Below are 24,495 nucleotides of genomic sequence, written 5' to 3'. Positions count from 1 at the left end.
ACTGCCCCAAATATGGAAGGGGTCCCAGCCATGTACAGGGACAGGCCTGGACCAGGCCAGTGGGAGTGTCCTGGGACCTATTGGTTAAGAACCAGAGATTTGCAGCATTCTGTGAGGCCATATGTGGGTACTTACGAGGGCTGGCTCCAGAGTCGTACTGCCCAGCTGCATATCCTGGCCCTCCCTCTTAATTGGGCATGTCATTTATCCTCTGTCTGCTTCAGTTTCTATATCTGTAAAGTGGCAATAATAATAGTATCTACCTTGCAGGGTTGGGTGAAAATTAAATTAAATAATACACTTCAGATTTTTAGAACAGAGCCTGGCACTTAGCAAATGCTGAGTAAATGGTAACTCTTTGTACCCTGAGGTCTTCTGTGTTTTGTTAGACACAGTTAGTCACTCTTAGTCATAAAAATTTGAAAATGGAATCAGGCAGTCTGCCCATTTCAGAGAAGATGGAGTCAAACAGATCTCTGGAAAGAGAATCTTAATGCAGATTCTCAGGCTGGTGTAGTGTGACTACTCCTTATGTAGGTGTTAAGAAGCCAGGCTCAGGCCAAAGACGTGGACTCTGCCTGGGTTGGCAGCACAGACACAAGAGAGTATATGAAACTTGGGGCAATTGGTCCAGATCTTGAAGTGTTAACTCAGGTCTGAGCTGTTACAGAGCTCAAAGATGTTCATCAGGCCTAGTGTAGGCTCCCACAGGGTCTTTGCAACTGCTCTTCCTTCTACCTGGAATGTTCTCTCCCCAGAGAGCCCCATGGCTAGTTCTCTTACTTCCTTCAGGTTTCTGCTCAAAATCGCCTGATCACTGAGACCTTCTCTGACCAGCCGTCTAAAATGGCACCGCCTGACCCCAGCATGCACATAGCACATGACATAATGTGTGTATGTGTGCAAAGACACAGCTTTGTGTAGGTATAACTGACATACAATGAACTACACATATTTAAAATGTTCAATTTGGTAAGCTTTGACACACACACCCCCATGAAACCATCACCACCATCAAGATAGCGAACCTATCTATCACCCTCCAAAGATTTCTCGTGCCCCTTTGCAATGCCACCTTTCTGCCCCTCTCTCCCTACCCATCCTCAAACAACAGTCCATCTGCTTTTGGTCACTGGAGACTAGTTTGTCTTTTCTAGAATTTTATATAAATGAGATCATAGAGCATGTACTCTTTTGTGTCTGGCTTCTTTCACTCCACATAATTTATCTTGAGAGTCATCATGTCATTTGGTGTGTCAGTAGTTCATTCCCTTCATGGCTGAACAGTGTTGCAGTGTTTCATTGTTTGGATTTACCAGAATTTGGTATTCTGTTCACCTGTTGATGGACACTTGGGCTGTTTCCAGTCATGATGTGTATTTATTCATATTTTTGTTTCCTGTGAGTCTCCCCCACCTGGACTGTAAGTTCCATGGGAGCAGAAACTTGTCAGATCTGTTCTCTGCTGGATGTCTCACACCCAGTGCAGTGCCTGTCTCTCAGGAGACATTCAGTGAAGATCTGTGGGGTGAATTACATGACGCATTCAGTGCTGTAGTTATATTTTTCACTGAGTCTTACCCTGAGGCGAGTAGAAAGAGCTGATGGGGTTCAGGACCTGCTACCCCAAAATATGGCACCTTAGCATATTAAATATTTTAAGTTGAAGGAATTTTTTAAAAAATGGCAGAAACAGGAAGGTCACTCTGATCGCCCTCTCCCCTTGCCTTTCTTCCCTGGAATAGATCATAAAACTGCCACGTGAAAGCTGCCTCCTTGTACTGGAAGGAGGAAGACCTTCTTGTCACCAGAGTTGAGAAACTGGGGGCCAAGAAATCTGTACAATCTAACCTTGTTCAGCTCACGCTTATCTTCCTAGCTCCTTCCCCACCATTTCCTCCCTCTAGCCCAAACCCCATTTTCCTGTCAATTCTTCACAAATTTACTGTTTCTTTGTCTAAAAGGTTTAAAAGCTTCCTGTTGTGGCCACCTCTTCGGGTCTTTATTCTCTTGTAAAGGTGCTCATGTACATGTAAAAATTCAATAAAACTTGTGTGCTTCTCTCCTGTTCTTCTGTCTCTGTCAGTTTAACTTTCAGACCCAGCCAGGGACCCTAACAGAGGTGAGGAAAACCCATTCCTCCCCTCCAAACCATATCATGGGCAGCCATCTGAACGTGGGGAAATGATTTGACTTATTGTGGCTTCTTGGTGGTCCGCCTCCTAGTAGATGCTATACGGTTTAAGGGGATTGTGAAGACAGGAAATAATTTGAAAAGGCCTCCTGCAGGAGCGGTAGGAGAAGGTCACCATGTCAGCAACTCCTGTCATCCATTGAACTCCAGGGAGCCTGAGCTTCTGGTCACTGCATGGCCGTCCCCTTTCTGTCCTTGTCATTCCCCATTCCCTGGGCTGCTGCTCCAGCAGGGGGGTATTCTTCCTCCTTGCCAGCCCTGACTGGCCTTCCCCCGACATGGGGCTGCTCCTCCAGGCACCCCGCCAACTCCTCGCTTTCCTGTCTCCTGCCAGTTGCTGCGTCTGCTCACCCAGCAGGCACCAGAAGATGGGAGGAGGCAGAGGCACCATGAGATGACCTGGTAAAGATGACAAAGAGGGACACAGCAGGCACCAAGGCTCTGACAACAGAGCAGCAGGCAAAGAGAAGCAATTAAACTGTGACGGGTTTCTCCCCGACCACAAGTCTCCCAGGCTGCTTTTGAGAGAGACGTCCTTAGGTCTGGTTTTGTGCATTCTCCCTGCCTGGGTCCAGCAATTAGTTTTTTAAAAAAGCAAAATCAACTCGAACAGCCACAGAGTTGCGTGCAGGGGCAGCTTGCCAGGCATTTACTGGGAACTCAGCTCAAATTGAGCAGCAAGTCAAGTGACAGCTGATATTTTTCTGAGAATTTAATAGAGGGACTTTCATTCTTCGTAGAAATGTTGGAGTCAGAGTTGGAAGTGACTCTAAGACCTTGCCACTCTAAGTAGATTTCAGACCACCAGCAGCACCATCCCCTGGGAGCTTGTTAGAACGCCAGAATCCCAGCGCCTACCCCAGAACTAGCCAATCAGATTCTGCATTTTAACAAGATCACAGTCGATTTGTGCGCATATCCTGGGATTCTCCCGCTCCTGGGTATATATTACGCCTGGGGAACTCTTAAAAAGTACTGATGCTCAGGTCCCATTCCTAAGAAATATTGATTTAATTGGTCTAGTCCAATCCTTTTACTCTATAGATCATCCAAGGCCCGGAGAGATCATGGGACCCATCCAAGTTCTTAACAACTGGTTAGGAACAAAGCCAGGATTAGAAGCCAAGAGTTCTGTCTCCCAGGGCCCCTGGGTCCTATTATATCACTCACTGCATCTCATTCTACCAGAGCTGTCCTCCAAAACAAAATCTATTAACGCATGTGCTGGAGTTTAACTCAAAAAGAAGTGATCATGAGGACTTCCTTCAAAAATGACTAATTGAGGCCCTGCTATATGGCAGGGACTGTTCGAGACCCTGGGGATCCAGCAGTGAGCACAGTAAAGTCCCCTGTCTCATGGATAGGGATAGAGGAGCATTGGCACATTAGACACACCAGCAAAACCAGTAAAGTGTCAGGTGAAAACGAATAAAGGAAGGCGAGGGACAGAAGGAGTGTCAGGGAGGGAGGTCTCTGATGAGGTGCTAGGAGCAGAGATGTGAAGGGCAAGAATTAGGGAGGGATGTGTTCTCATCAGAGGGAACGGCAAGGGCAGAAAGAAGGCCGGAGGTGGGTGCCTGCCAGGTCACTGTGGCTGGAGAAGAGGGAGCAAGTGGGGGGTGGGGGTGGGAAGGTAGGGGAAGGGTCTTTTTTTTTCCTCTCCCCAAAGCCCCATCACCTAGTTGTATATTCTAGTTGTAGGTCTTTCTAGTTCCTCTCTGTGGGATGCTGCCTCAGCATGGCTTGATGAGCAGTGCGTAGGTCGACACCCAGGATCCAACCGACCAACCCCGGGCCACCAAAGTAGAGCACGCAAGCTTAAGCACTGGGCCATGGGGCTGGCCTGGGGGGACAGTCTGAGAGGCAGGATTGTACGGTCCTATAGGCCACAATCCATGATCACAACTTTGGATCTCTGAATGAGATGGGGACACATAGGAGGGTTTTTAAATGGAGAAATAATCTTTTCCGGCTGTATTTTAAAAGGATGATGCTGGCCGCAGCATTGTGAACGTTCCGTCTATAGAAAGACAGGATGCAGTGGGGAGACCTGTGAGCCGAGATTAGAGTAATTCAGACAAGAGATGAGATTGCCCAATCCAGGATGGTCCTGGAGAAGGCGGCAAGAAGCCGCCAGGTTCTGGATTCATCTGACAGGAGTTGCTGTTGGACTGGATGTGGGAGGGGAGTGAAAGATGGACTCCAAGGTATGCCACCTGAGCAATGGGTAGAACGGAATTGTAATTTTTTGAGACAAGAAGCAGGTTTGGATAGGAAAGTCAAGAGTTTGGATTTGGGCATTCTGAGCATTTGATGAGCGAGCAGCATCAGTCCTTTAGAATTCTAAATTCACTTACTTCTGTAACAGAGTGCTGAGTCCTCTGGGCCAGTGTCTAGTGGTGTGTTATTCTCTGTCCCGCTCTCAAGATGCCATGTCTTTCATACATTTACCATTTAATCTGGGAGTTTTCTATTGTCACAATGTCCCTTGAGATTTCTGGAGACGTTCTGGGACACTAAGCCAGTTTAGTGGCCTCCTGGGAGATGGGAGGTGGGGACTGTTTTCACTTACCCTTGAATTTTCTTTTGATAAGAGGGATCAGTTGTCTGTTAACTCAGCCTGATGGTAATAAGGCTGCAGGATTTTTTCCTTTCTGAAGTCAGTTTGCTCATTTCTTGTTCAAAGAAAGTCTGGTCGGTCTGCACTGCTCCCAGAGCTCAAAAGACTGTCAAAAGCTCAGCACTTTTGTGCCAAACAAGACCTGGGAAACCGTTCCCCCTACATGCCTAGGTGAAGACCCATCCTCTACTAGTTGGCAGCATGTGACCCAGGCAGACTTGCTGCTAAGTCTGTCCCTTAACCGCTATGCCGTCCTGGTTTTGCGATCTGCCTCTCCGATCTGCTCAGAAGCGCACTTGGGCCAAGAAGAAAAGTATGATTCCCCTGCAGGTCGCATGCATGCCGCATTCCTGAGCAGAATTCTACACCTTCCAACCCACAGCTCCTGGTCTTCAGGGCGCTCTCCCCACACCCCAGCTTCGTTTCTTTACCGATCCTTACACATGACCTGCTCGTTCCAGCACTGGGACATCTGCCCTGAATGCCCTCCCTACTCAGCCAAAGTTTAATCCTTCCCTGTTGGGCTCAAGTTCCACGCTCCTGGCTCCGTTCCCTGAAGATCCAGGCCACTGTGAACTTCCCTCTTCTAGCCACCACAAGAGCTCACTGCCTCCACTGTACCTTTTGGAATTCAGTGACACTAGAGTTTGCAAATTGCGTACTGCTTTGTATTTAATACCTGAAAGTCGTATCTCGGCAAAACTGGCAGTTCCCCTAGGGAAAGAGTCAAGTCTTACGCCACCAATTGCTTGTCTCCCTTCTCGAGTCCCATGCAGTGCTGGGCATATATAGTTGTAGGTCCAACAGGACTTATAAGAGAATCGGGTTTTCCTGCTCAACTAGATGCCACAGGTCGTATCAGCTGTGGTGAGCGGGAGGGCTACAGCCTCACCCCCGGTACCCTGTGCAAATGTGGCGGGCATCTTACAGAATGATTTCCATCCCTCCCTAAGTGGCTGCTTTGACCTGCTTCCCAGTGAATTAGAGCCCGAGGTCCAAAGCCCTCAGTCTGGGATGGGAAATCGCCCACCATCTGGGCCCTGCCCACCTCCTGGTAGGTGACTGTTCCTCCTGATTTGCCCGGGCCAGCCTCAGTTTCCCTGGCATGGCCCCAGTTTCTGCCTGTGGTTTGGGGTAAGTCTTAGTAGCATCCCTTTTCACTCTCTGAAGTGTCCTCTTTAAACAGTAAATAATGCCATTGTGCTACCTTTCAGCCTGCCACTCCCCCAGGTTCCAAATAAAGGAAAGTTTATTGTTTCCTGGGGGGCCTGGAGCGGTTGTACCTCCTCCAGCCCTTTAGACTATTCCTTCTGCCTGGAATGATCAGAACCCCCACCCCAACCCCAGGCATACACCATCCTTCTTGCCAAATTCTACTGTGTGTTTCCTAGGCCAGCTACAGCTTTTATGTGCCCAGGAAGACTTCCCTCATTATCTTGCATCCCTCTCCTCTGAATCTCTGCAATTAGTTTGATTTTTAATGGCTCTTCACACGTACTGTCCTATACTGTAACTATTTGTATGGACCCCTCACTTCCTTTATTGCATGGGAAGCTCCTGAGGAAGGGCCTAGGAATTTAACATCTTTTCTGAATTTCTTCCACAGTGCCTTATATATGGTAGACATTTCTTATAATTCTTTTTTCAGCTGCATAACTTAATTCAGTCGCGTCTTCTTTGGGCCTCAGTTCCAACATCTGTAAAATGAATCATCTCTGTATCAGTCAGGGTCTAATCAGGAAGACCATTTTCAAGCCTTAAATGCAGGGTTACACAGGGGATTGAGCCAAACGGGGCAGCGAGGTCACCCAGAGATCAGCATCAGCAGGAAGCCGCCATCTCCTCGGCTACAGAGACAAAGGGAGTGGGGAGGACTGCTAGTTCCCATCAGAGGGCAGGAGCTGGAACCCTGGTGGCCTGTCCTGTGGGACCTGGAGCTACAGGAGAGGTGTAGCCTACTAGAAATGCCACCTGAGGCTGGCTTCTGCCCTATTCCCATCCTCCAGTCTTCTGCCTCTCTTGGTCAAATGCAGCAGGAAGCCAGCGGTCCTGGGAGCTGGGGAGGTGCAGCCTCAAGGAGTCAGCCCCGTGTGCAGAGCAGAGTGGGTAAGAGGTACACAGGCCCAGGAGCGGCACAGCTCCAGGGCCCCTGTCACCTCTTCAGACGTATGGTTCAGTAACTGTTTGGATAAGTCACTGAACAAATTGGTAAATATATGCGGAATCTCGTCAGTTTTGAAATGCATCTAGCTGTAGAAAATATGATCAAGCAATTCTGTGTGTCTCTAGGATTAGAATTCTTCTCTCTCTATAACAAACACAGCTTTGGGGCATGAAAAAAAACCGGAGCCTTTCTCATTCCTGTAGTTACTCTGAATAATTCAATAATGAAATTATTGACAGCAGCAGTTAGGCAAGTAATAAAATACAGACAGCGTAAGAAAACATGATGACCTTCACCTGGTGCTATGACTGTGGCAAGGACACGGATGTCATCACATAAGTATTTATTGAGCCGAGCCCCCTCCCCCTCCCTACCGCATGGGCAGGCAGGCAGGCTCAGAAAATGCACAGCCCAAGCCAGTGGTGGAGGGGGCGGGGAGGCCACCCCACCCCCACATTCCTGGCTGATTGGGTGAAGACATGCTGACAGTTCCTTCCCAGATCTTGTTTTCTTCCACTGGAAGGTGGAATACATAATAAAATGAAATAATATCTGAATCTTGGAGAGGATTCCAACTCTCCCCGTAGCCAACAGTTTCAGCGTCCTCCCTTCTGAACCCTGTCTTCTGGGCGCCTGGTCAGATTGCATAGTTTGAATTTCAGTTATTTTAATATTGTTGGGAGAGTTTTTTGGGAGCAGGGGAGTGACCTCAGCAAGACAAAAAGGAGAAAAGCAGCAACACAGGCCAAGGCAATCTACTTTTCAGTCCACACGGGCGTAACTGATTTCATTTGTGCCAGTAGAATCACCCACCTTCGTCATGAATAAGTAGATGTATGAAGTAATGCACATGAGAACACAACACCTGTTAAGGTGTTATAATGATGAGGACAGTTTAAAATGATGTCAGGGATTTTTGGTGAGGAAGACCTGCTCTGAGCTAACATCTGTTGCCAATCTTCCTCTTTTTGCTTGAGGAAGATTGCCACGGAGCAAACATCTGTACCAGTTTTCCTCTATTTTGTATGTGGGAGATTGCCACTGAGCTAACCTCTGTGCCAGTCTTCCTCTATTTTGTATGTGGGACTCCATCTCAGCATGGCTTGATGAGCGGTGTGTAGGTCCAAGCCCAGGATCTGAACCCAAAAACCCCTGGCCTGCAAAGCAGAGCGTGCAAACTTAACCACTACACTACCAGGCCAGCCCCAAAACGATGTCAGTTTTGATAGGTAGCTAGAGAAAAAAAAAATGATTCCATATCTTCTTTTTGCGTTTCTAATATCCTCTTCCCCGACCCTTTGTCTTCCTAATCTTTTTTTTCTTTTTTTGAGGAAGATTAACCCTGAGCTTAAATCTGCCACCAATCCTCTTCTTTTTCTTTTTGCTGAGGAAGATTGGCCCTGAGCGAACATCTGTGCACATCTTCCTCTATTTTATATGTGAGACACCTGCCACAGCCTGGCTTGATAAGTGGTGCGTAGGTCCACATCGGTGGACCCCTGGCTACCAAAGTGGGTCATGCAAACTTAACCACTGCACCACCAGGCTGGCCCCATTGTCTTCCTATTCTTGATAGGGTTACTAGTCCTGTGGATACTTGCCCTGTGCTCTTAGTTCTCACTCACATTTAGAACCCTTGTTCCCAAAGCACAAAACCATCCTAAGTTGTAGGGATCCTGAGGAACTTCCAGGATTAGACCCCGAGCGTTGATGGAACCAGCCTCCTCCTGCCCAAAATTACAACATGTGGACCCTTGTGTTGAGTATCAAATCAGAATCTCTGGAGAGTGGAGTCCAGATACAGGTCTTCTTTCTCTTTATAAATCAGGAAATTGAGGCCCAAAGAGATCAAGTCATCTGCTTAAGACAGCACGTAAACAATTGTACCAAGCAAAACAGTCAGCCCTCCATGCTAGTGCCACCTTCCAGCGTCCAACGGCACTTCTCTACCACGTGTTATGCTGCAAGAGAATGCTGAGAGCATTTTAAAGCTTCTCTTGGTGAATAGCTTTCATCAGTGGTTCTCAAAGTGTGGTCCATGGATCCTTGGGGGGGTCCCTAAAACTCTTCCAGAGGGTCCACAAGATCAAAACTATTATCACAAAAATACTCCAACCTTATTTGCCTCTTTCACTGTGTTGACATGTGACTGATGGTACAAAGCAATGGATGGTAAAACTGTTGGTGTCTTAGCATGAATTAAGGCAGTGGTCCCGAACTATATTAGTTGTCATAGAATTCTTCACTGATGTATAGTCACGGTTAAAAACAAACCAATAAACAAAAAGTTTTACTTAATAATGCCCGTGATGCATCAGTAAAAATTGTTAATTTTGTTAAATCTTGTCAACTCATGTAAAAGCCATTTTAATGCCCTGTGTAATGAAATGGGAAATATGTGCAGAGTGCCTTGGCTGGATTTCCTTGAAATGGTGGTCATCTTGAGGAAAAGTGCCTGTAGGATTGTTTAAGTTGCAAGCTGAACTAACCACTTTTTTCATGGAGTACAATTTTTAGTTGAAAGAACAAATGATGGTTATTCAGCCTTGGATGTTTGGCAGACATTGTGTCAAAGACGAAGAAAGCAGGCCTGCCACTTAAGGAAAAACTAAAAGTATCTGTTGCCAGTATAAAAAATCCAAGCTTTCAAGCTATCATTGCTGTCCCTCCTCTGAACTAGGGACTTCCAGTTTCTTTGAATATTCTTTTTGCCTCTCTCTTTCTCTCTTCCCCTTCTGGGACTCTCATTATGCCAATATTATAAGCTTGATGGTGTCCCAGAGGTCTCTGAGTCTCTGTTCATTTTTCTACGTTCTTTTTTCTTTCTGTTCCTAAGACTGGATAATCTCAATTATCGTCTTCAAGTTCTTCGATTCTTTATTCTGCCTGCTCAAACCTGCTGTTGAGCCCTCTGAATTCTCTATTTTGGTTATTGACTTTTCAACTTTAGAATTTCTATATGGTTCTTATTTATAATTTCTTTGTCTTTATTGAGACATTGTTCTCATGCTTTAGCTCTTCAGACATGGTTTCCTCTAGTTCTTTGAACATACTTAAGATAGCTAATTTAAAGTCTTTGTCTAGCAAGTCTATGGACAGTTTCAGTTGACTGCTTTTTTTCCTGTATGTGGACCAAACTGTATTCTTTCTTTGCATGTTCTGTAGTGAAAACTGGACGTTACAAACAATACAATATGGCAACACTGGAAATCAGTGTTGGATTTCAATGGAAGCAATGATTTCAGTGGAAATCAATATGATATGGCAACACTGGAAATCAAACACCTTCTCAGGGCTTGTTATTTGTTTGTTTAGTGATTTTTGTGAACTAATTCTTTAAAATCTGTATTCTTTGTTGTTTGTGGGCACTGAAGTCTCTGCTCAGTTAGCTTAGTGGTCAACTAATGATTGGACAGAGATTTCCTCAGATGCCTAGAACCAGTAAGTCTCCCAGTTTTTGTTGGGGGGCGATGTGTGCAGGTTGGGGCATGCCTTTAGTGCTCAGCCAGGCAGTTGACAACTCTGCCTTAGCCTTTACTTCCTGCTAGCGCAGAGCCTTAAGGTCAGTTAGAGGTGAGAGCTTAGTGTCTTCTCAGGTCTTTCCTGAGCATATGCACATCCCAGGACATGCTCACAGCCTCACAATGTGCATGGCCTTCTAGATGCCCAGGAATATGTCGCAACTTTTCAGTGCCTACCATAGACACCTCATTCTTCACCTTTCCCTTTTGATCTTTCTGGTTAGCCTATTGTGTGCCTCAGTTGTCACCCACTGCCTCAGGCAGCCATGATGTTAAACTATTGCCTCTGAATTTTTTTCTGATAAAGACCCCCAGGTAAAATGTTCACGCTAAGTGAGCTCTGAGTCAGATCACGTAAAGACAGTCTTGTGAGTGGGACCTTCCAGAGAACCACCAGACAGCTCGAACAGTTACAGTTCCCTGGGAATGGGGCTGTGGAGTTGCTCTCACCCCTGTTCTGTCCCCTCCAGTGGCTGCCAGGCCCCTGGTTTTCACCGTGATTGTGGTCTCTTGGTTTACAACACTATCATGGAGCTGAGGGTGGGGATAGGATGAGGGCAAGTTAAAATGCCAGAGAATTTGTTATTCTTACTGAGATTCAGTGATTTTCCATGAATAAATGCTCCCCATTGCTTTTGTTTAGTTTTCAGAGTTCTGAAGAAGTTGATTCAGACAAATCTTCCTGGTGTTTCTACTGCTTTTAAGGAGGAGAAAATTTCCAGAGGTCCTTATTTCACCAGTTTTACTGATACCCTTTGCCTTCTATTTCTCCCATGGAACTTAGCACAGAATTGACTTATATCATTATGATAAATTAGTATTCATATTATTTCCCTTACTAGAAATTTGGAAAACTTGTATTCTTCATCATAAACTTGGCAGTTTCCCAATGCTTCAAAATTGTATTAATGAATGTGATTTTTAAAAATATTGTATGATGAAATATATTAATATTTAGAAGATCTCATGAACTAAGTTTTTCCAAAATGACCAATACATGATGTTACAAAATCATGCATGCATAAAAGATGCATGTAAAGTGCAACATGGACTAATAGATTTTATGTAACTAGTAGGGAAAGTTCATCAATAAGGTTTCAGATTCCACACTGCGACTAATCTTTGTGTAGTGTCAAAAGAGATTATCTGAAATCATATGAAAAGACTATAAAAATACTCCTTCCTTTTCCAGCTACATATCTGTGTGAGGCCAGATTTTTTTCATATACTTCAACCCAAACAAAGTATTGCGTCGTATTGAATGCAAAAGCAGATACAAAAATCCAGCTGTCTTCCATTAAGCCTAAAGATACATGAAAAAATGTAAAGCACTACTTATGAAATTTTACTTTGTTTTGGAAAAGTAGAGGTATTTTTCATAAAAATATGTTGTTTATGCTAACATGTAATAAGTTTATTTTTGTTGTTTTAAAATGAATAGATAGTTTTAAATTTTTCTTAGTTTTCATTTTAATATAAGTATTGATAGATATAATTCCTATGAACAAACGCTCTTTGGAGTCCTCAATTATTTTTGAAAGTGTAAAGGGGTCCTTTTTCCAAAATGTTTCAGAACCTCTGGTTTGGACCAATCCAGGGGGTTCGAACTCAGAAGAAACCCCAACCTCTTAAGGTCACATGTCCCTCTTTTCCTTTAACATGGAAATGATTAATTTAGAAAGAACCTGGAGTATTCAAGCAAGACTTTCACAACAAGGTGAAGGAATGTGGCTGCTTCCTTCAGCCAACAGGAAAGGTATGCAAGGAGGGAACACAATTAATTGTTCAGGGAATTTCTTCCAGGATGGTTTGCATTCCTGTCAGATCACTGTGGGGCACACAGCTTACTCTGCTAGCATCTTGCAGAGATTCTAAACCCAGACCCTACTCTCGCCATTTCAACTGCTACCACTGAAGACTCTTTGAACTTTGTACCATGCAACTCAGCACAGAAGTGACCTACAAGGTTCTCTGAGAAATTCATATTATGATATCTAATATAATATTAGAAAAACAATAGATTTTTAGTTGTTTTAGGGCTGAACATGATGTCCCTCACATCTCCTTGACTCTTCCTCAGCTCTTAACATAATATTGGTATATATTCTACACAAGTTGTCACTTGACCCATCAAGGTGAAAACATAGGACAGAAACACTTATTTGCAAAAATGATCTATCTACACTCTGTCTTTTCCCTTCTCTGAATGTTAGTTTCCTAACAGGATAAACAGAGCTAGGCTTCAGAGTCAGAAGGCTCTCGTTTCCTGTCCTAGCTCCACCACTTACCAGCTTGGTCACTTTGGGGAAACTCTTCAACTTTTCTCAGCCTCAGTTCTGCACACAGGGATCGGCTAGCACATTGTTTAACAGCGGAAGCATTCAACTACTACTGGGTCCCTTGCCCTATTTTTCTGCACTTCCTCTTTAGGATGCTTAGAGATAATTATCCAAGACATGTCAACCACAAACCATAACTCTCTCAAGGCGTTCATTAGCCAGTGAGAAGTTAATTATACTTAATCCAGTTTCTTTTCCTCTGTAGTGTACTTAGGATGACTTGTCAAATCGTATATCAGCTAAAACACATGTTCTATAAAATCATACATTACTAAATCATAACATTTTCCCATCTGTTTACTTAGTCATTCAGAAGTTAAATGTGTTTAGCCCAGTTATTTTCTCCATACTTTTCTAAAATTCATTTTGTTTTCCCTCCTTGATTCTTGAGAACCATCTCTGTTCCCCTCCTTTGCTGATTTCTTACCTCGTTCTTTGTGCCTTTTGGCCTTATCTTCTTCTCTTCCTTTCTCATCTTTCCACACAGTCGTGGTACCTTCAGGGTAAGTGGTTTCTCTGGCAGAGGGATCATGGCCTGGATACATCAGGGATTTTCCAGTAGCCCCTGGTGCTGTTTTATGCTCCTTGTAAGCTCTTAACTGACGCCAAATCTCCGAGAACTAATGGGAAAAGGCATGAAGGGAAAGACATGCACAATCAAGGTGAAACTCAGGCAAAAATCACCTTTTTCCATCCTTCCTCAGTTTTAATTGAGAAGACCTAAGCCTAATTAATGATGAGGAGGATGAGGATGTCTCCAAGGGTGGGCCAAAGACAGTTTGTAACAGAATGTGTTTGGGATCTTTAAAAGCAGATTCTCAGGCCTCTGACCCACAGATTCTGGTTCAAGAATTTTAAATAGAGCTCCCTGCTGATTCTTCTGCACACTTCTTGGGAACCAGAGGTGACCTGGCCTTAGCACTTCCTCATCTTTTCCTTTTAATTATTGAGTTATATTTGACATACCACGTTGTGTAAGTTTAAGGTGTACAACATATAGATTTGATACATTTATATTGCAATATGATTGCGATAGTAGAGTTAGCTAACACCTCTATCATATCATATCATTATCATTTTAGCACTTCCACATTCTTGTAGCATACATGTGCATAAAGTTTCTGCTTTGCAAAGCCCCTTCACATTGATTTTCTCATTTGATCCTCAGAATAACCTTGTGAAGTAGACAGGAGTCGGTACTGTTTCCCCCAAAACGTTACCCTAAATTTCAGTCTCCCCATGCTGTTGGCCAAGACAAAGCTGGATATTAGCTATGGGTCGGGCTTGATGAACCTCAGCCACCCCTGAGTGGCTTCTACTTGGGATCGAGGTTACTAACAAAACAAGATATTAATGAAATTGGAATTAGTCTATGATTTCCAAAAATGAAGTCTATGTGAATGGGCACCCAATGATGAGGGCTTCTGAGCACATATGATCTCGAGGAGACAAACGGGTCCCTCCAGTGAGAAAGAGCGAGGATAAGGAAGACTGTGTGTCGTAGCTGTGAGCATCTAACACTGACCCTCCTCAGTTACATATTTGTTCACATTTTACACAGATCAGTCAATAAACATCTAAGCATCGCCATTAAGTCCAAGTCAGACCCACAGCTCCTGCCTTCTGAAAATGGTTGTCGACTTCTGAGCTGGATAATACATAGAGTGAGATCAGCAATGTTGCAATTACAATGAGGTCGAATGAGATCAATAAGAGTACAAATTATAAAGCAAGTGTAACAAATTTTTATTGGGACCGCAGAGCCTGGAGCAGGGTCCTAGTGGGAAAAGTCAGCAAAGCAGGTCAGGCTCCAGGCTCAGTGTGGCTCCAGTCAATAAAGGGAGGGTCCAAAGAGCACCATCCCTCCTGGAGCAGGGAGGGCAGGCTTGGTGTGATCCAGGATTCAGTTTCTTCCCTGCTGGGCCAAAGCAAACACCAGGCTTGGACTATGTAAGTCAGGATGGCATGTGGACACAGGTTTCCAGCCAGAGGGGCTCACAGACTGAGGTTTAGATCTAATAGTCATGTTAAATTACAGAGGAAATGGCACTATTCTTCAAACACATGATCCAATTAATTATCTTTACAGCCTCCTGGCAAGAACCGTGCCTTCTTAGCATGGTCTTAGAAAGAGTGGTTGCTTACGCTGTTCCACTACGTGAAGTAGAATGCTTTGGTTATTTGTGTACAATATCTCACTCCAGAATATAGAGTGAGATTTTCAAATTCCTGTAACATAAAAATAACTTAAAAGGAGAGAAGAAGAAACTAGCATATAAAACATTTCCCCCTTCATCTAAGTAATTCTCAGCATTTTCAGTGTGGGGTAAGATTGTGCAAAGTCTTAAGGGAAAATGCTGATTCCTGGAAACTGGTTGCCTCTGACCACAACCCCTTTGCCAGAGACACCACAGGTCTGCTTGAGTGTGCAATGCAAACCACGGCCATTTTCCGTGCGTGCCATGGTGTGAGAAATGTTGGCATGCACGTCCAGACATGGCAAGCTTACCTGTATCTTCTCTTCATCCTAGCTGTACCAAAAATGACACTGCTGTTTATCAAGTCTCTGCTAAAAACTGTTTTGGAATGATCTGCTGTTCTGCTTCCATTGAAGTTGAGTGCTCGTTAGAGAACCTACAAGTCTCTCCTCACCCAGAAGATGACGGGGACACAGGTTGGAAACATGAAACAGAGACATCTGAGCAGGAAAGCACAAATCAACTTGGTGGGAAGGATCATCCTTATAAGGAAGAAGACAGCCCCTCCTCGGGTGCTCCCATGTCAGCTGATTCCCCTTCCTCCAAATTCAACTGTTTATGGTCACTCCAGTTATTGGCCAGTAATGATGTTAGTGCATCCAGTTCTGAAAATCCCTTGGATGTTAAAGGAACCGGGCAAACTGAAGCGGCTTATGATCCAAATAACACAGAGGACATTGCAGATGGATTACTTTTTCCTAATTCGAGTAATATTCCCGATAAACAAGATATACCTTGCCAGAACACAGTGCATTCCAAAGTGTCAAGGTCAATGGATGGTGCCTTAAATGATGATGGCCCTAATGATGATGTCTTGATCTCCAGTCTTCAAAATCCTGAAGTACAGAAATGCATTAGCTTCAGCCTACCGCTGTCAGAGGCAGTCGCATCCGTTTACCCAGGTGAGAGAGCCACGATCAACAAGCAACTCAGCCCACAGGTTTCCAGCAAAGACTCTGACAGTGACTATGAACTTTGCCCAGAGATAACCCTAACCTGCACCGAGGAGTTTTCAGATGATGACCTGGAGTATCTGGAATGTTCCGATGTTATGACGGATTACTTTAATGCAGTTTGGCAAAGGAACCTGCAGGGAACTGAGCATGTTTTTTTATTAGAAAGCGATGACGAAGAGATGGAATTCAGTGAGTGTTGCCTGGGTGGGTGTGAGCACCTCCTCAGTGAAATGGGTTGTGGGCCTCGGGTGTCAGATGACACTGGGCCTATGGATGCCACCACTGGCTTCTGTGGTTATCACTCACAACCCCAAGAAGTGGGGATAAGGAGAAGCGGAGCCTCCACCCACAGTCCCTCATCCCTGCAAACAGGGATGACTCTGACTTTGGGACCTCACCAGGATGGAACGTCTACGGTGATGGACCGGGGGAGATACAAACTACCCATTGCTTCTGAGGCTGCTGAAAATGATTATCAAGGAGTTCAAGGAGAAACCAGAGACAGCAACCAAGGAGAGGAATTTGCCAGTGACAATCTGCTAAACACGGATAAAGCGGTGACAGAGACAGAGATGAAGCACTTATCTGGTGAATTAGAAAAGTCAGGGATGAAGCAGTGTTTGAAGACCGTAGTGGAGAAACGAGTAGGGGAAGAGGATTTATTGAGCAAGAGAGGTTCAGAGAAACCTGCCAGGGTGAGGCGACCAGGAATTAAGGGAAAACCCAAGAAGCTGAACCCCAACGTGAAAGAAAGTGCAACAGAAGACACCCTTAATCTCCTCTATCCCAAAGAACCTGTTAAGCACCCACTAACCCAGGGTGATAAAAGAGCAAGTTCTTATGCCAAAGCAGAAGCGACTGGTCTGAATTCCCAGTTCCGTGCAGGAGAATGCGCTGTTTCAGCCGAAGCAGAGCAAGAAGCAAAAACCCCACAAACTACGCCAGGCTCACTCCCCAAAGAAGGGAACTCACCCTTCAGGGGAGGAGGGGTGCGGGTTAATAGGCCGTTTGAACTGAGCCGGGTTCCAGACTGGAGTGACCATCCTCAGGTAAGACTCCTCTTTTTGAAAATTACAAGATACAAGTATTTGTGTATGTGTGTGTGTGTGTGTGTCTTCCTTCACTTCACATTCACGATCGCTGTGCCACCATGTAAATCAAAGTAAGTCCCCCAATACCGTCAGGATACTTGTGGAGAACAGCTGCTGCTGCTGCTGCTACTGCTGGGAAGGAAATCTGGTTTTGAAAAAAGGCCCAGATAAACCCTAAGCCATCCTAATTATAGCCCAAGACAGATAGAAGTAAGAGGCACTAATGGGATTCTGGACAGCTGGAAAAAGAAATCTGATATTTTGTCTACTGCCTGGGTTTTACCAGGGCATGTCACTATTCAGGAAGTTTTTCAAGCAAATGTTTTGGGTGTAGCCTCTAAAAGAAAAAAAAAACATTCTTTTCAGTCATTTTTCGGGGGCACTTTGAAAATAGTAAGTGCTGTCTTTAATCAGAATTCATAGTTCATACGAAAAGACTTGTAGGATTTACTTAGTGATGCTGGAGAAAGTAGAAGTAGATTTTGCTGTGCTGGTGGGGCATTTTTGATTGTATGTGTATTTTATTTTGTTTTGTGTAGACCACACAGTATAAAAGAGACCAAGAAAATACTGCCAGGAAGTAAATTTATTTTACCCTATTACTGACTTGGGGGTGTATTTGAAAGAGATGGAATTGAATTAATGGGAATAATTAATGCACAGAGGATGTTGTGCTTGATATATGAATTTATTATAATCTTAATTTTAAAAGGTTCCAAATGGGCTTTGAAATGATGCTCTACTGTGGTCAAGATTTGATTTTTGTAATACATAAGGAAAGTTATTTGTTAATTATTTTTACTATACTTGTGTTCTCCCTTCCCCCAACTTTCTAGTGTGAACCTAGTATTGTTTTTATAGAAGACTAGATATACTCCAAAGAAAATAAAATATTGCAAAATGCACTCAAAGTTATTGAACTCTCTCTGTGAAAAAGTAAAAATTTAATACATTGATTTCCAAAGACCCAGTAATAAAATAGCCAATCTAAAAATCTCCAACTCTGAGGTAGCTTCTTTCTGAGTAGATTATCCTGTTCCACTGGCCAAATTAGCTATATAAATATAGCTACATTTATCCTTTACTTTTTGCAGAGAGCCAGCTTTATCCTAGTTGGTTAACACATGCCAGTTTGCTGATCACACACCAGTGGCCACAGATTCATGCCCAAGATAAGTTTATGGAGGTGGTTTGGCCAAATATTACTACAAAACTAAGTTACAATGTTAATTTTTTCATGTCAATGACTATAGCATTTCTTTTTCTATTCATAAAATGATCTTTTTGGCTCAGCTAAGTGCCTTTTTACAGTTGTTCATCCATGTTGAGAGTTTCACTGGGCAAATTACTTTATTAAAAGTTGCGGGGGTGGGGGGAGTTAAAGTGGCCAGAAAAGAGTATGGAGGGGAGGGGACTATTGACAATGTCCCACCACTGTGGGAGGCAATTTCCAGCTCCCTCAACTGCCTAAAGGAAGAAGCCCCCTTTGTCACCCTCCGCTTGTGCCCTAACCTGAGTTCTGAGATTGAGAGTCCTGGTGACCAGCAAGCTCCCTTGTGTACTGGCAATGCAGCTACGTAAAATGGGCCATCTCTGAGACCAAAGTCGTGTGTCTTGTGCACATTCTTGTCTCTATCAAATTCTTATGGGACTCTTGCTTATACACTCACACCTTCATGAATGCACACTCACCTCACCAGATATCAGTTCAAGGTCCGACCTGCATTGTGTGGCACGCCTAAGGCAATTATCTCAGAGCTATGAACAAGACTTCTTAGCAAATTTGCATTCTGCAGGTAGTCGGACCACGTCTCCCTTTGCTGCGCTCAGTAGCAGAGCCAACCTCTCCCTCGAGGGCCAACCAGAAACTTGAGTGGAAGCTGTCTATTCAAGAGCACTTCTGTGCAGCCTGAAGTTAGAGATAGGATCTCTGGATCTGTGGCGTTTATTTTCCCGGGACTAAAGCAGGGAAATTTTGCCACAGGGATAAGCAGCATAGTGAGTGCAAATTCTTTAACTCATGCAAAAAGTTACTAACTGTAGGAGAGGTCTGTATTTCTCACACACATACACAGTATGGCCAAATTTACAGCAAATGGCTAAACATCATTGTAAATGTGACAAAAAGCATTGGGCCATCGAGAACTAAATCAAACTTTTTATAATACTGTTCAAAAGAAAGATTGGTGAGTCTTTTCATAACCAATTTAAAAGACATTTTAAATATTTATTCTCAGACATCTGAGGCTTGTGGGAGCTTAAAAATTTGAAATGGTTAAAAATCTTTGGTTGGGGGTAATATTAGCAAATTTGCCCGCTCTTGACTCTTGCCTGATTCACTTACCTTCAGGTGTCTTGTTGTAGAAACAGTGACCAGCAGCTTATCTTTAGTATGTTGTCTTCATCTGTATATTACTTTCAGCATTCTGAGAAAAATTCCGTGTCTCTAATTCTGCATTATAAGAACAAGGCTATATTGTAGAATACCTCTTGCCCAAACATATGTCTCCAGATGTATTTACTTCCTGTATTCTTTTCCTTCTTTTACAATGCAAAGCCATCTTGTTCTGATTTGTCTTCAAATAGTACTTACTCAGGCTAGCACTGGAAAGCCCCCAACTTCTCTACATTTATGGAAGATTATAAAGTTAATCCCAGTTTGGGAGTGGAAAACCAAGAGGGTACCCCAGGCTAACTTGAATCTTCTTCAAGGGTCACAACACCAATCCTTCACCTTGGTTTTGATCTCACTTTCCTGATCCAACTCAGAGGCAAGACCTGACAATCCACCCATCTTAAGTTTCTCCGTAGCCACACTGGGGTAAGATCATCCTCACTCTTAAATCAAAAGTGCTGTGTCTGTCCTTCTGCATAGCTGCCCAGCTTCACCCCAGAGCGATTTGCATTCCTCTTTGGGGTCATGGGGTCTCAAGTGGACAGTATGGAAATGTATTCTTAGGTTCCCATAGTTAAGAATCTTCCTGATCAGGAGTCAGCATTAAGCATAGATGGTGAGCTCCATGATGGCTGTGAGTCTGGTCACTGTATTCTGTCCACTGATATATCCCAAGTCCTTGGAAAGTGCTTGCCATATAAAGACACTCAATAATTGAATGAATAAGTAGCCATACAGTACTAGATTAAATTCCAGGTATAGTCAGGAATGATTCTAATGATCATTGGTCTCAACCACTTTATGGCCTTCATTGTCATAAGTACATTCTTTGGTTCCCTTCATATAACCAATTTTCCACTAGGAAACTGCTTCCCATTGCTCTTGTGGCCCTGAGAATGGGTTGGTTTGTGCTAAACTCTCCGCTCCTTGCTCTTGGGTTCCCTTGTGAATGCTGGTGATTCACACACAACCTTGGCCTTCTCAGTGCCTTATTAGCTCTCACAAATTGCTAACTAGACCCAGGAAGATCTGACTACATCTCCCTAGCATTCAAGACCTTCCACGATATTGCTTCCATCTACCTCTGAGAGGCAAAGCAGGCGGACACGTGGATTTCCTCATCTGGAAAATGAAGCATTTTCTCAGACGTGGGGTTTTTTCCATCTTGTCTGGAATGCCCTCGATTGCTCAGCTTGTTGCCAGCTCAACTCATCTAGTCCTTCAAGGCCAAGATCCTGCGGGGTCCTTGAAGTTGCACCTCCCCCAAAGCACTTTCCTCATCCCTAACTATGATTTCTCCTTCCAGAGCGACACAGCATTCTTTGTACATTGTCGTGGGCTCCAGGCCTGAGTTTGGTTCCTGTCCTGTGGCTTTCTGTCTCTGGGACTCTGGGAAAAACTACTTGAGTTCTCCCAGCCCCAGTTTCCTCATCTAAAACAGAAATAATAGTAATAATAATAATGCTTACCTCATAGAGTCTTGTGAGGATTAAAATCTTGCATGTAAAATGCTCAACACAGAACCTATTATGCAGTTAACATTTAATGAGAATTATCATTTGTAGTTTGTTTATTTACCTTAATACATTTGTCCTTTCTCCCCATATTAAAGACATACTGAGGGCTGGCTACAAGTGGTTTTGTATCTTTTTTTAATTGAAATTTTTATTGAGATAATTGTACATGCACGTGCAGCTGTAGGAAGTAATTCAGAGAGATCGCGGTACACTTTGCCCAGGTTCCCCCAATGGTACCATTTTGTAAAACAACAGTATAATATCACAACCAAGATACTGACATTGATCCCATCTACTGATCTTATTCAGATTTTCTAATTTTACTTATACTTGTGTATGTGTATATGTGTGTGTGTGTGTGTGCACATTAATATCTATAGAAATTTATCACCTGAGTAGGTTCATGTGATAAACGTAGTATGAAACTTCATGTTAATCTAAGTTCAGCCTAGTAACTAGGCAGGTGGTACAGTAACACACTAGAGTATATGGCAGCTTGAAATATGCATGGCCATTCAGTGACAGACAGGGCACACAGTAGGTCTCAAGTAAATATTATTTTTAAGCGTAGGAAAATATAAGCAGATAATCTAAACCTTCTTGCAATATAGTTTCATATCTGGGACAGAACAACCTGAGATTTGAATTCACTTGCATAATAAACTGCATCCTCCCCAAATAACAACTGTTAAAACTGACTCCAGAAGCCTGATAAGCCAGCTCTCTGCTGATGACCGGAAGGGCAGAAGTTTATAATCGCTCATCTCTCAGCACGTGGCCGTCACGCCTCTTGTCAGCACCACTCCATGGCTGACCCAGGGAGTGACACAAACATTTGTTTTGTTTTTAATCAGAAAGCCCACTGTGCCACTTCTGCCGAATGCCAGTACTGTAGAGGTGCAAGATGATTTAATACGCTGGCTCACTACACTAATTGGACTCAGCCAGGGTTAAGTAATCAATGGGAAGTCATTAGTACCTACAGCCTTGCTGTTCACAGTGCGCTCCACAGACCAGCTGGTCAAAATGCAGGATCGCAGCGCCCCCCCCCCCCAGTCTTGCTGAATCAGAATCTGCATTTTAATCCCCTTCTTAGGGGATTCATATGCCCGCTGAAGTTCTGGACGCCCTTGTCTACAAGGAGGAGATCTTTCTTAGATTAGAAAAGAGGCTAAAGCAATGGTCTCAACCCTGGCTACATCTGGGAACACCTGGAACCTTGATACATTCTGATGCCTGAGTTCTGCCCCCAAAGATTCTGATGTAATTTGGTCTGTGGGGTAGCCTGGGCGTTGGGGGTTTTAAAGCTCCCACGTGATTCTCTGACCCTCCAAGGCTGAGAATCTTAGCTGTGCTTTAGAACCATTCCTGGTATTTTCTAAGTATACAGTTGCCCAAGCCCCACCCCCAGAGGTCCTGATTTCAGAAGTTCTAGGGCAGGGCTCAGGCTCCTGCGAACTAGAGCCCGCAGCAAGTAGAATGCAAGGGTGGCCTGGGGGTCTCCAGGTTCCAGACCCACAGAGCAGGCCCGCAGAGGCAATGGGTATTCTCTACGCATCAGACGTTTCTGCGCTAGTACATTGTACGCATTCCTAAAACACCTCACATTCTGCAAAATCAAACACCTGAAAAATAAGGGCTTCTGGGGAAGATAGCATTCTTCACAGGTCACTTCATAAACAGGCCTTTTTACAACCAGAGACAAAAGCAGAAAATGTCTCCAGGAAGCTCACTTGGACCACCCAGGGACCACCCTGAGGTGGCGCAGGTTGGCCAACAGCTGTCATGGCAGATGCTAAAAATACACAAGATAATTGAGTGGAAATGCTGGCAGCCCTGTAATTAGAGCAAGCTGGAGGGTGCTGAGGCCAGGAAGACAGAGAGGGTCTCTGGGAACGTGGGCCTGTGAGGTCAACCTGCCTCAGGCACTCAGGGCTGGAGCGTGCTTCTCAGGAGAGAGGAGGCCTGGGGCAGGCTTCATTTGTTATTTTATTAAAATGCGACTTGAAAGGGTCCCTGTTGCCAATGCAAAAGCTGAATTAAAGACTATTCCTTTCCTGCTTAAGATTCTGTAATTTACTCCAGCTATTTAGGGCCCAGTTGCTTAGGAAAAACTGCGTATAAACCAACGCAGCGTCTGGGTCATAATGACGTCATTCCCCAGTTAACCCATCTGCTAGGGCTAACTCATTACAGAACACGTGTTATAGTGCAGAGACAGCATCACCCCGCCTCCGTGAGGGCCCCTAGGTGTCCTTCTGCTCAGGTGCTCTGAGTCCTCGGGCAGAGCATCAAAGTGAGGGCCTGGATTATTTGTGTTGGAATCACCTGCAAAGGTGCATGTTTAAAAATAGAGATCTCTAAATTTTACCCCAGACTTATTTTTTTTTTTGAGGAAGATTATCCCTCAACTAACATCTGCTGCCAATCCTCCTCTTTTTGCTGAGGAAGACTGGCCCTGAGCTAACATCCGTGCCCATCTTCCTCCACTTTCTATGTGGGACGCCTACCACAGCAGGGCTTGACAAGCAGTGCCATGTCCGCATCCGGGATCCGAACCAGCGAACCCCCGGCTGCCGAAACGGAACGTGCTAACTTAACCCCTGTGCCATCGGGTTGGCCCCAAGACTTCTTGAATCTGCGCTTTTAATAAGCTCTCTAGGGGACAGTAAAATTTAAACCATGGGCTTAATTAGACTGAGACCTGGAGCGAATCCTACAATGTGAGGCGTTCCCATAAAGAATCAGAGGATTCTGGAAACAACAGGAAGTTTCGGGCTTGTCAAGTTTAACCTCTTCACCCTAAGAGGAAAAAAACCTCATGATTTGAATTTTTCTCTGCTTTCTAGTTGGCTTGCTATAAATGCGGCTTGTTCTTCACCTGTCCGGCCACTGAAATAAATACAGAGCCTGATTTATTGTAACTAATCCGGAACAGGTGTGCCATCTACAGCTGAACTTTATTTTGAGGAGTAGTTCAGTGACAGGAATTTGGGTGGCAGCAGTGGAAGCTGGTGAGAGGAGGGTCATCTGGCTGCGAGGGTGGGTTTTAGTCGCTGTAGCAGATCTCTCATCACTGCCCCGGGCGGGAGCTAATGCTGGAGACGTGCCTTAGTCGTCTTTTTTTCGCTGTGACTAAAAATGAACTTGCTTCGCTGAAATGAGATAGAAATAATATTGGACTAACCAATCATCTATCAATGTAAATGATAAAGCTATGGTCATCAACACAGTGTGGGAGTACCCCAAATAGATCAATAGATAAACCAAACAGAGCACAGAATCAGACCCAAGAATATACTAGAATTCGGTTTATGATAGAAATAGCCTCTCGAGTTGTAGGGAAGAAACAAAATCTTCACCGCTGACAAAATTGGCCATCCATATGGGAAAAAAAATAAGGCCAGTACCTTAAAATGGACCCCAAATAAACTCCAGGT

The 24,495-nt window shown here is 44.2% G+C and overlaps 1 protein-coding gene and 1 long non-coding RNA gene across 6 annotated transcripts in view; one reads left to right on the top strand and one right to left on the bottom strand.

The window, feature by feature from the left end:
* LOC102148549 (uncharacterized) overlaps positions 1-19,707 on the bottom strand; it is a 47,830-nt gene extending 28,123 nt beyond the window's left edge. Inside the window, exons 1-3 of one of the 3 annotated variants that reach the window (XR_011441555.1) lie at positions 19,488-19,707; positions 15,348-15,932; positions 13,266-13,458 (exon numbers count right to left, since the gene is read on the bottom strand). This is a non-coding gene — a long non-coding RNA (uncharacterized lncRNA). Of the gene's footprint in view, positions 1-13,265; positions 13,459-15,347; positions 15,933-17,024; positions 17,309-19,487 lie in introns of those variants that run through there. The other 2 variants (XR_011441554.1, XR_001377403.3) reach the window with 2 other exon arrangements.
* The window catches only part of ALPK2 (alpha kinase 2), a 117,546-nt gene that overhangs the window by 29,394 nt on the left and 63,657 nt on the right, over positions 1-24,495 (top strand). For all 3 annotated transcript variants that reach the window (XM_023647881.2, XM_001489132.6, XM_014727820.3), the window contains exon 4: positions 15,370-17,101. In XM_023647881.2, coding sequence (XP_023503649.2) covers positions 15,370-17,101 — 1,732 coding nt within the window. The remainder of the gene's footprint in view (positions 1-15,369; positions 17,102-24,495) is intronic.

This window comes from Equus caballus, chromosome 8, assembly GCF_041296265.1.
Source record: "Equus caballus isolate H_3958 breed thoroughbred chromosome 8, TB-T2T, whole genome shotgun sequence".
Lineage (NCBI taxonomy): Eukaryota > Metazoa > Chordata > Mammalia > Perissodactyla > Equidae > Equus > Equus caballus.
This window is presented reverse-complemented; position numbering and strand designations above follow the sequence as displayed.